Source organism: Corvus cornix, chromosome 1A, assembly GCF_000738735.6.
Source record: "Corvus cornix cornix isolate S_Up_H32 chromosome 1A, ASM73873v5, whole genome shotgun sequence".
NCBI lineage: Eukaryota > Metazoa > Chordata > Aves > Passeriformes > Corvidae > Corvus > Corvus cornix.
The window spans coordinates 45,903,011-45,919,819 of record NC_047057.1 but is presented as its reverse complement, the minus strand read 5'-3'; the positions used below and the strand labels follow the sequence as shown (position 1 = coordinate 45,919,819).

The 16,809-nt window shown below is 35.7% G+C and overlaps 1 protein-coding gene across 12 annotated transcripts in view; it reads right to left on the bottom strand.

The window, feature by feature from the left end:
- APAF1 (apoptotic peptidase activating factor 1) overlaps window positions 1-16,809 on the bottom strand; it is a 51,356-nt gene that overhangs the window by 22,185 nt on the left and 12,362 nt on the right. For 10 of the 12 annotated variants that reach the window (XR_005604549.1, XR_005604550.1, XR_002047932.3 and 7 more), the window contains 16 exons: window positions 16,696-16,809; window positions 15,947-16,125; window positions 14,348-14,474; window positions 12,317-12,442; window positions 11,572-11,703; window positions 10,763-10,888; window positions 9,539-9,700; window positions 9,145-9,273; window positions 8,286-8,411; window positions 7,310-7,429; window positions 5,531-5,656; window positions 5,052-5,177; window positions 3,484-3,603; window positions 3,034-3,159; window positions 2,158-2,283; window positions 1,569-1,715 (listed from right to left, as the gene is read on the bottom strand). Coding sequence is in view for 7 of the 12 variants with exons in the window: in XM_039571473.1 (XP_039427407.1) it covers window positions 1,569-1,715; window positions 2,158-2,283; window positions 3,034-3,159; window positions 3,484-3,603; window positions 5,052-5,177; window positions 5,531-5,656; window positions 7,310-7,429; window positions 8,286-8,411; window positions 9,145-9,273; window positions 9,539-9,700; window positions 10,763-10,888; window positions 11,572-11,703; window positions 12,317-12,442; window positions 14,348-14,474; window positions 15,947-16,125; window positions 16,696-16,809 (2,112 nt within the window). In the remaining 5 variants the exon portion in view is untranslated. Of the gene's footprint in view, window positions 1-1,568; window positions 1,716-2,157; window positions 2,284-3,033; window positions 3,160-3,483; window positions 3,604-5,051; window positions 5,178-5,530; window positions 5,657-7,309; window positions 7,430-8,285; window positions 8,412-9,144; window positions 9,274-9,538; window positions 9,701-10,762; window positions 10,889-11,571; window positions 11,704-12,316; window positions 12,443-13,657; window positions 13,750-14,347; window positions 14,475-15,946; window positions 16,126-16,680 lie in introns of those variants that run through there. The other 2 variants (XM_010410783.4, XM_010410784.4) reach the window with 2 other exon arrangements.

The window sequence follows — 16,809 nt, the reverse complement described above, 5'->3', positions numbered from 1 at the left end:
CAGGCTTAGCATGGCTAGTCCAGTTGACTGCTTTCACCAAAGAGGCAGAATTAAAAATAAAAATATAAACAAGCTTATGCAGAATAAGTTTAGGACTAATTACTAAAGGTATAAGGCTTTCAGATGAAAAGAAACTTCAAAAAGAGTGAAGCTGTCAAATTTCAAGAAAACATACAAAACAATAAATTCAGGTACTGCCCCTTACCCCATCACAAAATGCAATCAATAAATTGCAATATGTCCAAACTTTTTAAAATTATGTGTTGTCATATAACCAAATGAATACATGAAACACATTGCCAGATAAATGAAACTATAGCTGAATTTAAAAACTTAGCTAGACACACAATAGGATTGATCATGTAAAATTTTGAAACCATTTGCAGTTTTTTTAGTAGGACTGACCTCTTTTTCAGTGAGATTACAATTATTATTTTTTGGAATATGCAGTAAGCACTAATAACAAAGAAACAAAGAAACCTTTCAACCATAGTCTGAAATTTCACATTTCTCAAAAAAAACTGTAGACCAATGCAAAACTGGACCTAACACAATCCAGCACAAAGCTGCTATTCCATTGTGCCAGTAAGAAGTCTACCTCTATTCCTGCAGCATTTCAGTGCAGCAGAAAAATATCGTAACAGATTACCTTCAGCTTTGATCACACTGAAAAGCAGATGGTATTACTACCTTTTAGCTTACCCATCTCATGAAATATGTAACCTTATAGTTGTGTGCAAAGTACAGATTTGCAACTTAGAAAATTCAACTCTTTGTTACATGGTTACTGTCTTCAAAGAATTAGTCTGATGGCATGTCTAACAGCTAGGCACTGACCAACAATCAGCTGAACTCCATCCCTCTGAGGTGAGAGCTTTGCCACCTGTCATTTCACACACACACACAACACACACCTTTCTAATAACAGGTATTGGCTACCACATGGGAAAAAAAAAACCAATGCAAAAACTGATGAGAAATTTAAAATTACGAAGAACCCGTTCACAGACTGAAAAAAAGGCCATCTCTTCCCCTTCCCCCCCAAAAAAATATGCCCAGTAGATGCCTGAACCAATGAAAGACTGATGAAAACACTGATTTCCTCCAAAATGTCTTTCAAAGACAAACTGCAGAAAAATCATCACTTGCAATTTCTTCTGAATTTCTACTTATGACAAAATTGAAAAAAAAAAAAAAAAAGCTGATATAGAGCATTTTTCTACTCATTATACAGAACACAATTGGTGTCAAAATTGAGTGGATATCAAGACAGACAAAAATGACCAGGATCTTTAAAATTAAAGATATTAGGAAAGGACATTGCAAATGAAAACCTGAAGTCAATAAAAATGGCACATACCGAGTTTGAAAATGAATCTGAATTCTTAAAAGACTTTTTCAGGGGACTTGCAGATATGAAAAGAATTGAAAAGTGCTAGACTCTCACAAAAATGAAGAAGCTTTGTGTTAAGTAATTCAATAAACAAACCTGAAGCATTTTATCTTAATTGTCAGAGTACTGACATTTAATTACATATGATAGGATATTTTATTATTTCAAGGCTTACCTTCAGATAGCCTCCAGATGACACAAGCATTTTACTGTCAGGAGAAAAGGAGAGGTCTGTTACCCAACCCCCATGTGTTGGTTCTCCTTCATCTACAGTGACTGGGGAGCAGAAGTGAAGTAATGCACCCGTTAAAACGTCCCAAATCTAAAGGAGAGGAAAGATTATTTATAGAAGGAAACCTAACAGGAAACAAAATGACTCAAACAAGGAAACCTGAAACATATTTTTCTGTATTAGAGGAAAAAACCAAACCCTTGCAAATATGTATTCTACTTGAAGAGGCAACATAATTTAAAAAAAATTCTCGTCTTGGAACTGTATCTTATATAGAGGATTTAATCACACATGCAATTCACAGTAGAATTATTATTAAATCATGTGAATCAGTTCCTTAGCATTCATGGAACATGAATCCATCAATATGGTTACAAACTACTGCCTCACGTGGCATACTGCTATTTTCACCCCAAATGTTCACCACAATGCCAAGGAATTACACATGCAGAACACAAACCATAAGAACTCTTCTGTCTGTGAACTGGCAATCAACCAAATTATAAAATAAACATCACAATTAGAGCAGTACCCTTATTTCTCCTTTGTCATCTCCAGTGGCCAATAGTTTGTTATTAGGAGAGAAAGTACAGCACCGCACACAGGCTTCATGGTCTTTCAATTCATGAAGAACAGATGAACTTTCAAAGCTCCATATCTAAATGGAAAACATTACAGAGGAGTGAAAAAAGACAAGTTCAAAACCAATTATGACTTCTTTCTAAAAGGCATTAGCATTAAAATGTGCATAAGACTTTTTATACATATCCATATTTGTATGTGAATTTATGTAAATATTTTATACTGTGGAGTCTGGTTTCCTTTTATTACCTGAATCACACAAGAATGCACTTGCTATGAATTACTGAACTGACTGTGTGTATCTTTCCTTGGAATACAAGTTTTAATGAAATCTATTCATTTACAAGAAAGTTCAAAGCTGTTCACAGAAATAGGATTCATCAATCACTTGAAAATTATATTTTAAAAATCTAATGGAATGCTTTAGGAACATAATGGGGAAGCCCCAGTTCACTACTTCGTGCACCTGCCTTCTGAACCTATGAACAGAAACTTCACTGGAAGTTTCAGAAATTTTTCTTAACTTTAAAAATTAAGAATGTCAGGCTATCAACAAACTGATACAGAGGAATAAACAGTGTTCTGCACAAAGCTGTGCATTAAACATGCATTTTATTTGTACAGAAGCCACTCAGCTTAACTTATATCCAAGATCAATTGCAAATGACTGCAACAGCTTTAGAAACATGATGATGGATATAGGAAATTTAAAACTAGAAATACAACAAGATAACTTGAATAATCACCAGTTACCTCAAAATGAAAAATAAAGATTGCTTTTCAGGACAAATAAGTCATTTTTATCTCTGTACAGAAGGTAACCAACCTTTGCAGTTTTGTCAGCAGAAGTAGATGAAAATTTACTACCATCAGGTGAAACAGCACAAGAAAGAACAGCACCTCCATGACAAGCAAAATCTTTTTCTGGGTTTCCAGTAGTGATATTCCAAACCTACCACATATACAGAAGAAACAAGTTACTTTTTTACTGCAGTAAAAAGGTTAAAACACTGGCATCTCACACAATATATAAGCAATAAAACTCAGCTAGATTGTTCTAATGTGGCCAACATCTTGTTATACTCACTGGTATAGCTAAAATACAACAGTGTAGATCTTACCAAAAATAGAAAATCCAAAATTTTGTCTTAGAAGTCAGCTTACACTTTACGATCAATTCAGTAAAATGTGTGTCCACACGAAGTGCAGGAAATGCCAAATGTTACAAGACACAGCCAAATGTGTTTGATTTTTCAATTCACAGCCTTTTGCTCACCTTAACGGTTCCATCAAATGACCAGGAGAGAAGTTTTGAATTTTCCAGAAGTCTAAAGTCCTTGATGGCTTCCTTGTGCCCTCTTAGGAGGGCACATTCGCTCAACTGCCAATTCCATACCTAATCATAAAAATCAAATACTTTTTTTAAAAATTGAAACAGCAAACATAAGAAGCATGAACTAACTTTTTGATTTTTAAGTAACAAGACTAATAACAAGTTCTTATGGTGGTGGTGATTAATTAAAATGTTAGATATTGAAGCAATCCATAATAGAGATACTAAAGATTGAGGGTGCCATAGTATTTAATGGTCAACCTATGATAGAGTTCCCTATAATACACATATAATCTATTTTCAAAGTGAATTTGATACTTAAAATCCACTTGTAATTTAAAAAGAAAAAGCAAATCAATAAATTTCAGGCACCTCAGTAGTTTGGTGTTTTAAACTTTTGATTATTACAACATATATAAACTTATTTCATCTGGCAGAACTCATATTATTCTTACTTAAATTAGATTTCTTTTATATTTTTAAAGGGTATTATTTAATGAACTGCCATTTTGCTTTGCCTTTTTATAACGAAACGACGCTTCTATTTTTAATTCAACTATTCACTGAAAAAGGACTAAGTGTAATTTTTTCTACAGAAGCTATTAGGCATCAATTTATTTTAAAAGGCAATGATTTAATAGTTTTCAAATGAACAAGTTTCCTGCAGCAGGGTGAACAGAAAGCAGCATGAGCAGGTGCCAGTGCTGGGGCTTTAAGCGAGGCGCTGCCCACCAGAGGGAGCTGAGGGCCAGCAGAAACGCTTCCTACGGCAGACCCCGGAGGAGGATTCCAAGGCAGAGGATGGGCACCCAGGACTGCTTGGGAGGTTTTATTCGAACCCCAGGTTCAGCTGTGCGGGCTGAAGGCTCCTGAGCAGCCGGACACGTGCTCCGGCTTAGGGATCCTGTCAGCACTCTGAAGTGCTCTGCAGGGCAAACTAAGGCTCAGCAAGCTGAAGCTGAGGCACGGACCTTTACTGCAGAACTGCACCCCTGAGGTGGCCAAAAGCTAACACAGACACACCAGAATGCACCTCCGGAGCCAGCCTACTTTGCTGAGAGGCAGAGGTTCCTAATTTGAGCCCACATTAGTGCAGTCACTCTATTTCTAGTTGGTATTCAGCACTGCACTGGATGGGGTGGGCACACCAGCCTGCTCAGAGGCTTTTTACATCATTCCCCAAGGCAGTGGAAGCAAGCCCACTGACAGACCTACAGCATCCCAAACCCTCATTTCAGAACTGATGAGTCACTTTGTTTGACCATGGCTTTTTTTTACTCTTCTCAAAGCAGTCAGTGCCTTTCTATCATCCACAGCAGTAAAAACAGAAAACCTGTAATACTCATTATCATGTAAGGCATAAATAAAGGCTACACTTTCTACAGTCCCTTTGCCCCTGGGTGGTGCAATATAAAACACAGTAGTCATTTACTGAGTTTACATGATCTATCATATAAAAGCTCCTTATTTTAAGTAAGTTACAGCATTATCTTTTTAAATATTGCCCAAACCTGTATAACTGAATCATGAGCACTTGAGATGAGAGTCTGACAATCAGGTGTGAATCGACAGTGCTGCACAGATGTCCTGCAGGCCTCCCAGGACTTCAGAACCTTCCCATCTGACAACTGTAGTACCTTTACAATGAAGAATGCAGTAATTGCATTTATTTGACACACTTGAGGAAAACAAGAACATGCAAATTCTTTTTTAAGTAACATGAGATTATAAATACATAATTTTAAGTCACTGGATTGGAACAACCAAAAATTCCTATTAGCTTAGTCTGGGTAAGATGAAATTCAGAGCTGGATTATTAGCATTACCTTTAAGTTATTTTAATTTAGACATCACTCACAAATGTAAATTGAATTACTATATTGAAGAATAGTATTGTACAAAGTCATTCAAATGACATTTATTTAAAAAGAGAAAGCATAAGGGACAGTGATCTCCTACTATTTTTAAAATCAAATTTAGAATTTAATACCTTTATTGTTCCACTCTCCTGTCCGAAAGCTGCAAACTTAAGATCTTCACTTAAGCAACAGCAGGAAATGGGGGATTCTTGGGCTGCTGTCTGCATAATAACGTTGTCTGTATTTCCATTGATAAGCTGTAAGATAGGAAGTTAATTAAGTTGTTAAAATATTTTAAAATTTAAACTTAAATAAATTACAACATAGAGCTGAGAATGCCAAAGGGAACGGTTCCAACCTTTACATTTTAAGAATGAGTTACATTCATAACTGCTTGCCTTGAAGGTCCATATAACTATCTCCTTAGAGATAGTCTGAACAGGACAAGTTTGTAGAAGGAAACTCATCACGGTATTAGAAGGCTTTTTAAAGCTTGTCTGACTACAGGAAACAGTAAATCAAAATGCTACCCCCAAATTTCAAAAACCATATAGACCAAGCTTCAGGCTCAAATTTATCTTGCCAGCCAGATTAAACAGCCCATGTCAAACAGAACATAAAATACTTCAGGTGCATCCTGTAAGCATGACTTTAAACTTACTAGCACACACAATATACCAAGTCTCAACTCAGTATCACCCTAAAATCAATTCCACAGGGGGGGAGAAAGAAAATCTTTAGAATACAATAATTTACAACTGAGTTTAAGTTTAAAAAGCTATCAGTGTGAAGTATTTAGAAATGAATATACTGCACATCAAAGGGTGAGCAGGACTCCAGTCCCGTGAGCCTATAAATCACAAAAGTTCCAAGAAAAACTTTGAGGGATGTGATAGCAGAGGTACACTGCTAAATCACAGTACACATGCAATGTGTCTTTTCAGTCAATTTCTCTTCCCGTGCAAGGGTGAAAAACCTTTTTTCTTTCTACAGTGGAGTCTTCTCTCATGACTGCATGTCTACAGGTTGTCAGTGTTGTATTTAGGGCACAGAATCTAAGCACCATCTTTCTCTAGGAAATAGTTCAAGTAAAGTTATGACAGAAATTACTCATCATGAACACAGAGATAGATCAGGTCGACAAATTCAAATGAGACTACACCGTTACACAGCAGTTACTACAGATGTTACAATTCAGGAGGATTAAAAACTAGCAAATGTCCTAAACTGCTCCTTAGGTGTAACTCCATTGGCTGTGCTTTCTCCCAGCTCTTCACTGAAGCAGCTGAAAATCCTATTAACTTACTTGATAGATTAGAGAATCATGATTAGAAAAAGGGTGACGTGCATGTATCTGCTACCACAGGATAGAAAAATACACTTTGGATGTTGGTGTACATAGCACTTGGTGCGGCAGGGCCCACAGTAGTAAGACTGTAGCCACTACTATTATTTAACACAAATCTAAGGCTATAGGCAGTGCTCACACCTCTAGCTGCCCCAATTTGGGATGATTCCTTCAGCTGTTACACAGAGCTCTGAAGCATTACATAATTTGCTATGTAACACCTGGCCTATCAAAGCTGCACACATTACACACTGCTGTGCACATCTGAGCCACTTGGAGGGCTCACAGACACCCATCATGAAGGGATAAGAGCTCTGTTCCTCTGCATCCAGACTCAGTTTCAACATCAGTGTAGAAATTTCCCCCCAAACCTCATTTTTTCACTTACTAAACTAGGCACAGTTTCTAGATATAAAAATGTTATCATACATTGAGTCATCTGCTACAGATGCAGCTGTTGAAAGCCAAGAACAAGGAAGGTTCTTCCAGTGCTTCCTCAGTTTCCTCCTGAGATTTGCAGGTAACATTCACACATACTAAAATATTGAGAAATACAGCTTACTTGTAAGTGCTTCTGATTGTAGATGGCTAAAATCATCACTTCACCATTGTGAAATACAACATCTAGTTCACTTTTCAGCACAGCATCAGAAGACTTGCACACCTTCTTTGTTTCCCAAATCTGTTGAAGAACACAGTATTTCATTAGCTTCATCAAAGAACAAGATGTAAAACATGCTGAGTAACAGCACCTGTAAACCAAAGGCTTACAAATTTGCAAGTAACACTGATTTTTTTAAAACAATGAAAATGATGGTTCTGCTCTTTTTAATACTAGGGAAACCTAAACCTGTGCAATTACTACAGTGATTCCAGCAGATGAAATGGAACTATTTTTTCCAGGCTGACTACGAGACTCCCCTGTGTTTAGAGTCATAGCTGTAACATCCAAGGTTTTCTAATCCGAAGAGCAGCATTAAAATCCAATTACAAAAAATATGAAGTACAGATTTCTTACTTCAATTGCTCTCAAAATTTCAAGAATGTATGTGTTAACTTAGTAGAACAGGAAAGGTTACCTTGGTAAGATATAGTTGTACTTTCACAGGTTTTAATTAAACATTACAGTTACAGAAATCTATCCTAAATATTAACAGACAAATATACCTAACAACGGAACATATCAAGTCTGCTAGAATCCTCAAAAAGCTTCAAAATTCCCAATTCAGATAAAATGTGAAACAAAACAGAAGGTTATAGTTACTCTTGAAGTGCCACCAGACTTTAAAAAAACTTATAGAGGAAATTTAGATAAACAGAAAATAAAGCAAAAAAGCCAGCACATTTTACTGTATATGTAAATTATTTTATAACAAATATTTATATTTATGTTGACTATAAACTTACATACAAAAGATGTAGTATATTTTTTATGTGTTTTATGCAATATATGATTTTACAATGAACAATTCCTTAAATTAATAACTTAATAATACTTATCTAAATTCAGGTATTTCAAAAAAGAAAAGTTATCTTACGCGTATTGTCTGGTCATCAGATGAAGTCAAAAATAAAGATCCATCTGGTGAAAATGTCACACAGTGAACCCAGCTCATGTGTCCTCTGCAATACGCCACTTTTGATAAAGACTTAATATTCCATAACTACAATAAAAATACGAAAGAAAAACTCAAGTGGATTTAGACTGCATTTACAGCAAAAACAGTGCAAGTACACTTAACTACTACGTCTTCTAGTATTTTCTTAATTCTTATTCTGAAATCAGATGTAACAAGAACTGTGCCTGCTTATCACATTTCAGTGGTCAGGGAAATTGAATCAGCAGCCTCTTTGACTGCTGTTATTTTAAAAGACACAGGAAAAAAAAATCACAGTATAAAAAAAAAAACAAGTTCAACTTGACATATAGATTGAAAAACCAAAAGACCCCAAACAACAGCAAGGAAAAACCCCAAACCAACCCCAAACATGATATTTGTACAGACCTACTCTAGCCATGCTAGTCTCAAAGTTATTCTAGATGTTTCCTTCCTTCTTACGTACCAGCACACAGAAGGAGAGAGGATTTGGTTTGGTTTGAGTTAAGCAATACTCCTGAGAGTGACATGAGTAGCTTTAGACACACTTAGCAGACTAGTCTAGTTTTAGATAAATGTGGGTTCCATTGCCAAAATGAACATGTAACTTTAAAACATTGTTTCCCAGATCATATTTTAAATTTAAGAAGCAAGTGAAAATTAAAAAGAATGGAGCACACCAAAAGCCGGCTAAAATAGCTACATTTGTTTTATCTCTGCACACAAGAAACTATTAGGACAAATGTAGCATTTTAAATTGCAAGGAGTCCTTCGTGGTATATTGCAGACAATCACTCACCTCAACAGAACAGTGAGACAAAGCAACTGCCACCAACTCATCCCCAGGACAGAAGTCGCAGTATTGGATTGTGCTGTGATGACTGACGATGACTTGAGTTAACAAACCACAGGTTTTGATATCAAAAAGCTGTGAAGACATAATTACAACAGGAACCCTGTTTGAATGATCTCACTACTGACAAATAGCTTATGTGCTCAACACTGTACATTCTTGAATTCAGAAGGTATTTCTCTTAGTCAGAAGTTTGTTGACCACGTATTTTTATTTACACACACTTGAAATCAGGCACCTTTTATCTGAAAGATCTTAGCGGCCTGGAATTTTATTTGTAATCATAATTTCTATATTGCAATGCACTACCTCCAAAAGATTACTAAAGTGAGGTACTTACCAAAAGCTTATTTTTGGCTCCCACCAAAATCATGTCACCATTTCTGGACCAAGAGCAACATTTTACTAAAACCTCCACGTCATCTGGTTGCTCATCTGCATTTTTGAAGAAATCTTTTATCTCAATACTTTTCAGTTCATTTCCTGAGCGTGCTTCCCAAAGCTGCAGTAAACAGGAAATAGGCACAATCTCTTTTTGCTGATGTAGGTACAGAATACAACAGGAGAGAGCTCCCAACTACTTCTTAAGGAAAAAGGGCAGGGAATAAATACAGCAAAAGTCCCTTGTTACTTTCCCCAGTCAACAAATAGCATTAGAATAATCACAAGTCCAAATGATTTATATATTAAGAAAAAGCAGAAAAACAAATTAAGAAATAAAAACAAACCACAAAGAGGATTATGCTGTAGCAAAACCCTCTCCTTGAGTTTTTCACTCCTATCATTCCAGCTACCATGCTGCCTCAACTTCTATTTAACAAAAGAGTAAAACCAAAAATTAACACCTGCCCTGCAACGCTATAAACAATCTACTTACCATAAGAAATCTGGTATACACCTAGCTTTGCACCTTAATTTCATTGAGGGACATGCCAAAAATCTACAGAATATTTCTGTCCCCTTCACCACATTTTTCCTTATGAACAACAGCTACGGCAATCTTTCTTTCCTGATCTAGCAACTACATAGAAATGTAACAGTGTTTTAAGAATTGCAATTCTGAAATAGCATAATTCTGTTGCAATTAAAGGCAATAAAAATAATACTTACACTCTCAGAAAAACACAATCTTTTCAGTTCTCTTTTGGTGCATACAAGAAAACGGCACATGGAAATTGCTTTTAATTTTTATGTCTCCTGATAAGTCGTTTTCAGAGATGACAGAATTTTCAATTAACCTAAAAACTTACTGCTATTTCTGGTTAAAAAATTCTTACTCCCCCTTCAAGTTTTCTTAACAAAGTGCATTAGGGGGCAAAAATATTCAAAATGAGGCTAGTTAGAATTTGCAACTACAGGCAGTCAACTTTTTTTTCCTGCTACTGGAAAAACCATGTCAAAGTCTTGCATTACAAATGGGACCAATAATCAACTGTTTCAGGATTTAATTCATTAAAAGCTGATCATGCAGACACAAAATTTTCTTATACATATTCTGCATTTGATACCAAAACCCCCCATCCATCATCAAAACAAAGGGCTGATTTAAAAATATACTCTATACCTTTACTGTTCCATCTGTCGAGCAGCTAGCAACATATTCATCACTTGGTGAAAATCTGCAGTGATTGACAGAATTTTCATGACCTATCATTGTATTTCTACAGTATTTTTTATTCAAATCCCAAACCTGTAAGAGAAATAAACATATAAATATCATCATATTCATGAATTATTCAAAGACAGAACATTCATGCTCTTCTCAAAATCATGCACTGGCAGCCAAAACACCACTTTTATTTTTTCTTAGTTTTACCCACATGCTCATGGACTGGATGCTATGACCCAGGCTACCCTACAATTTGCCTCTGTCTGGTAAGATGCATGAAAACTATTAACATCAGAATTATATAAATCTACTTAAAACTTTCTGTACAGTACAGACAAGGCCCTTGACCAGCACAAAATTACTCAAAGTTTCCTCAGACTGAGAAAAAAGCTTTGTCTTGCCTCATTCCTTTTCAGCTTTGTAAATTAGAATCATGTAGCTTACACACATTAACAAAAATGAAATCTCTCAAGTTAGTCTTGAACAGTCTGAATAACATCAGACCAAAGCCCTCACCTTCAAGCCCTACCAATAGAGGACTTGCCCATTCTCCTTTGCTGAGTATAAACACTCCTGCTCTACCTTGCTGAAATCTGATTACAGTAGTCAATACTCTTAATCTGTTGCCATCTCTCTTCTACCCTCTCTTCGACCAGGCTCATTAAAAAAACCCATTAATTTACAGTGTTTAGATATATTTATACATCAATAACTACCCTGTTATGACAAACAGCATGAGAATAATCTCCACCCTTTCCACTTACTTTGATGAAAGTGTCATTTGAGCAGGTGGCTAGAAGGTACTGACCACTTCTGTTATTGAACTGGCAGCAATTAACCTGCTCAGAGTGTTCTTCGTATACACACCTACACTGGCCTGTTCTTGAATTCCAGACCTAGGCAGAATTGAAAGACGAAAAAGACTTTTAAATATATTTAAAGTAATTATTTTTAAAAATCTGTAAACTATGCTGAAATACAGATAAAGTCCTAAAACATTTCAAATAATACCTCAAAAATACTTTGAGGAGAAAGATTATATATTTAAAAAAAGAAGCAAGACACTATGAGGGGAAAGGTCATAATTCAGATTAGAATATGATAATTTCTGGAACTTCAACAAGATTTTGCTACTATAATGAGGAATTAAAAATCCCAAATATTTCACAGGTAACAGAAAAGAAGCATTAAAAAAAGAATTATGGATAGATTCATCTCCTATTCATCCCATGAACAGGACTGGACTCACACATTATGTTCTAGTTAAAAAGAAACATCCGATAATACAAATGAAATAAGTGGTTAATTCTGCACATATGATGTTAACACTAAGCATCTTTTATACTATGGAACAAGTGGGGCTTTTCTGTTTGTCAGCTATTGAATTATCCACATAATATTTAGACAATTTGAAACACTTTTAGTCTTAAGAATCTGCACTGAGTTGGTTAAACAGAAATCAGAATTATTAGTTTGAAAAAAAGAATGGCCTTTTCCTCATTCCCTTACCTTCACTTTTTTGTCACTTGAACAAGTTGCTACAAATTCACCATCTGCAGAAAAAGCGCAACAGAGTATTTCATCATCGTGGGCATTTATCTCCAGGAGTCTCTCTCCACTTTCTGCTTTGAACACCTGAACCAAGGAACAGTAAAACCTTTTAACTTGCAGACAATTTTAAAACACATGTGTAAGTTTCTTTTATCATCTCAAACAGCTCTCTTTATGTAACCTCTTAAAAAACTGGGTTGGCTTTTGAAAGCATTCATAATTTCAGGGATAATAACATAAAGTTCTGCAAGGATGATAGAAATTCTAAGAGAGAGAATTAGTGAAAACTGATTTTTAAAAATACTTATTTCTACCCCCACTCTTTAAGCCAAGAGCCATGCCCTTTCACAGTGTTTTTTAACAGTAACTGCAAAACACTATTAACAAAATCTAAGTTATTCTTAAAACTACAAATTCCAGTTTTATATGCATGGGATACCATACATATGAAGAACTGCAACAGAACTGATGATTGAAGGAACAAAAAAACAGAAATAAGTAGGGAAAAACTGACAGGATGACACATGTTTTAGTCTCAAGTTAGACATAGGCAACGAAAGGACAACTGGGGAAAAGTGCTACATATTAATCAATTTCCTCACATCCTGGGATTTAACTGTACAATGTGGGGTGGGCAGGGGGTGGAAATCAGGCCTCCCTTTCCATCTCAGGTTACATATTCTTAATTATTAAACCACAAGGTGTTCTTTACAGCACTTTTCAGATTATTTTTTTATTGAACAGGAATACCAGTGACAATTAAATGGTTGGTATTTGTTCAAATAAGACCATAAATACTGAAGTAACAGGAAATCTATCTTCACAGTAAATTCTGCAAAATATCTGTTCTTAATCTAGCAATCATTTTTTAAGTACCCTCAAAAACTGAAAAGCTTAAGCCGTAATTAGAAAAAACATGAATAAGTTCAAAGTTAAAAAATGAAAAAAGGATTATAGTTAATTTTCCTATTGTTTCTTCAATGAAAGTTTAGTTCAAGTGCAATTGCAATCCACAGATTCTTTTGGGTGTAAAACGAAGAAAAAAATAAGCAATCTGCCATGTCAGTCAGTACAGAAGCCCAGCACAGCAACTGCTGCATAGCATGAGCACATTCACCAGGCATCTCCTTAAGTGGATGCCATGATCATAATACTGAACAGGCCAGCAAATAAAATAAGCAAATAAAAAACCCAGTAACAACACATGAAGTAGCCAAATGAAAAGCAACTTAGTACTCAATTTCTCAAGCATCCAAAACAATACCAAAGGCTTGCAGCAAAGTTGTTCTTTTCCCTTACCTTTGGCTGTCTGGAATATGGGTACCTTACCAGGTTAGTGGCTGGCTGATTGCTAGTTTTCTTGAGAGCTGGCTGATTCCCCTCCAGGCAGACTGCTGGCAAATTTATATTAGTCACATTCCCCTCTGTCTCTTCTAATCTGCTTTCTAAGCACTTTGGGCCTGTTTCCAATTTAATACTGCCCTCAGCTTCAGGGGTTTTCTCCAGCGATACAGTTCTTTTGCATTAGGGCATTTCACTAATTAAACACCATAGTGGCATAATGTCCACTACCCTCCCATATAAAGAGTAAAGCTGTACTTAAAACATCTTACTGCTCCTTGGTACTGTAGAAGGTCTACTAGGACTGGAAATAACATTTTTTGCAAGTAAATATTAAATAAGCTGGGGTGCATTGCTGGGCTGTGACCTTTTCCATATCATTAAAGGGCATCTCATGTTCACGCATCAGGGCAAGGAGGGTGTAAGCCCTAAAATCACACCATTTAGCTCCTGAAGATAATGCTTACCATTCTAAACACACAACTTGACATTTATGCAATAATATATCCTTTTCAATCATTTGTCTCCAATTATGATCTAGATACAAATATTTCCACATAGCAACAGAAGAAAAGTGACAGGACTGTTTAACAAGTGTTTCTGAAATGGTACACAGCCTCTCTTTTGACTCATGCATAGGTGTCTTACCTGAAGTGTTTTATCAGCTCCACATGATGCTATTCTTTGCCTATCCTTAGAAAAGCAGGCATGGTAAACTGCATCTCGGTGTGGACGAACAACCAGACGGTAGAGATTTTTCAAGGATTTTTTATTTCTACAGGGTAAGACAATTATTTAGATGAGTGCCTTTGTATTATTCAAAATCATCTCTAAGAAGATTAACACTTTTTCACACATCCTGAGCAGCAAGCTTTATAACAAACAAAACAACCAACCCACTACACCTTATCTCTCAGCCTTCATGCTGAACTAATAAAGGAAACAAAATTCCAACATTCACTCAGAGGTTTATATTGTGCTCCAACAGCTACAGTTTAGAGATCAAGAAAGAAAACATTTTTATGATCTGAAATACACTATTTCCAAACAAACTTTTTCCTGAGAATTCTTGTCTCCTGCAGGAGAACTCTTCCTTTTAAAGCATATTCAAAAACATTTGTAAATTTGTTTAGATCTTTGCAAATTTCCTTAATTTTCATGACAATGGCTCAACACGTATCACTAAATAGCTAAATAAGATCTGTGACTATCACCACTTTTCAGTCAGAGATTAGGTACAGAATCTAACACACCTTAGATGACTCTTGCCTCACTTGAACAAAAACTTAAGAGTTAGCAGCTATCATAATCATCCTGTTTAGCCAGATGTTAATACAGAAAGCTGGCACTGTAATGAGTGACATGGTGATGAATGACCAAAACATCTCCTCTCTGTTGTGTTGATTTCAATCATGCTCTTCAGCACGCCTCCCGCATCCAAGCTGAAAACCCTGGACTAACTGGAGATTGACTCTTCTGAACGGTGCAATTTCCAAGCAGTTTTGCTAAATAAAAGAACCAAATATTCAAAGAGGAGACTAATCTGCCTGGCTCTTATTATAATAATTGCTTGACATGAAGTCCCTCTGTTTTACAAGCACCAAGAACTACAAATAATCAGAAAAGAAACATCAAACGGAATCAAAGAGTTTACATGGTCAGTTGACTATTGGACAAGGCTGGGAGAATGTTTAGATCTGTATACTTTTTCCTTAAACAACTTCCAAAAAGACAGGAACAGCAAAAAATTATTTAAATAGGAGAAATTTCAAGATTGTGTAGAGATTACAAAGCATTTCCCATCTCACTACTTTATAAAACTTTGCAAGTTAGCACAAGAGCTCTCCTTTTTAAAGCCAGAGTTTACTTTAAAACCTAAAAACCTACTCTACCTTATCCAATACTTGCACTACAATTCTAACTTTAAAATAAAATTATTTAAAGAAGTTTCAAGGTATTATAATTTCCTCTTTGCATCGTTATTTAAAAGGAACAATAATTGAATACAGAAATAAATATATTACTCAATTTATTTTTCTGTAATTATTACTAAATTGTGGCCTTGCATATCCAGGGTTCCCCTTCTCCCACAAGTTCTTGAAAATTATTACACTTTCCTTCCTCAGAGAAAAACCCCACCAGTTCTTACAAAGATCCTTTTATTACCATACATTGTATTTAGCTGTACATTAAATGATTTCCTTGTCAAGGGATCAGCGTATCAGCAGACGGACTGCAGCTACTTACATCCACTCCAAATAAAATGCTCCTGTTTCTCTCTGAGCATGTAGCTTGGCTTGTTGATACACCTCTGATGTCTCTGGCTGGCAAAGTCCCAGCTGGATAATGTCAGGAAATGGCTGCCGTCCAAGAAGGTGCCCATTTAAGGACAGAAATTCCTGGAAATTCTCACGTACTGTGCTATCCTAAATACAGAGCAGATATTTGATAACACAAATTTATCTTAGGATTTATTTCCTTGCTTTTTAAATTTTCTGTATGGGTAATATTCTTACAGAAGCCCTTAGCTCTATTTTTCTATTAAGTTCCATTAGCAAGTACATACAATAGATTGAAATATTTCATTATCCTATTCAGAAGGCACAATATCCTTATTTTTCAAACAAAGAATACTGGCAATAGAGATTTATTCAATAAGCAGTGTGAAACACCAGAAAGACTATTCCAAGTGGTCAACATAATTCTACACTTCCTCAAAAGCAGAGTACCTTATGTACCCACCACTAGGTATTGATGACTACAGTTACTGAGTTCCATGGCCAATCACTTACACATTGAAGTTAAAACAGAAACAGAAAACTGAGTTTCCTTCATTTTTATCTTCTCCAAGTTAAAGTTCAATTTAATATTGGTTTCATGCTTTGGTTTTTTAAGTTTTCTATATACCTGCCATACATATACATCCAACAAAATGCAATTACAAAATAGAAAATTGCATTTGGAACCAACTCATCATTTACCTTTTAGTATCGTACCTTTTGATCCAGGATTGAGCTATATTCTACATATTCATGAATCAGATGAGCAGGCCCAACCAATTCTGTTTTAGCTTTAATCCAATCTAAAGAAAACATCAGATCACGGAGCTC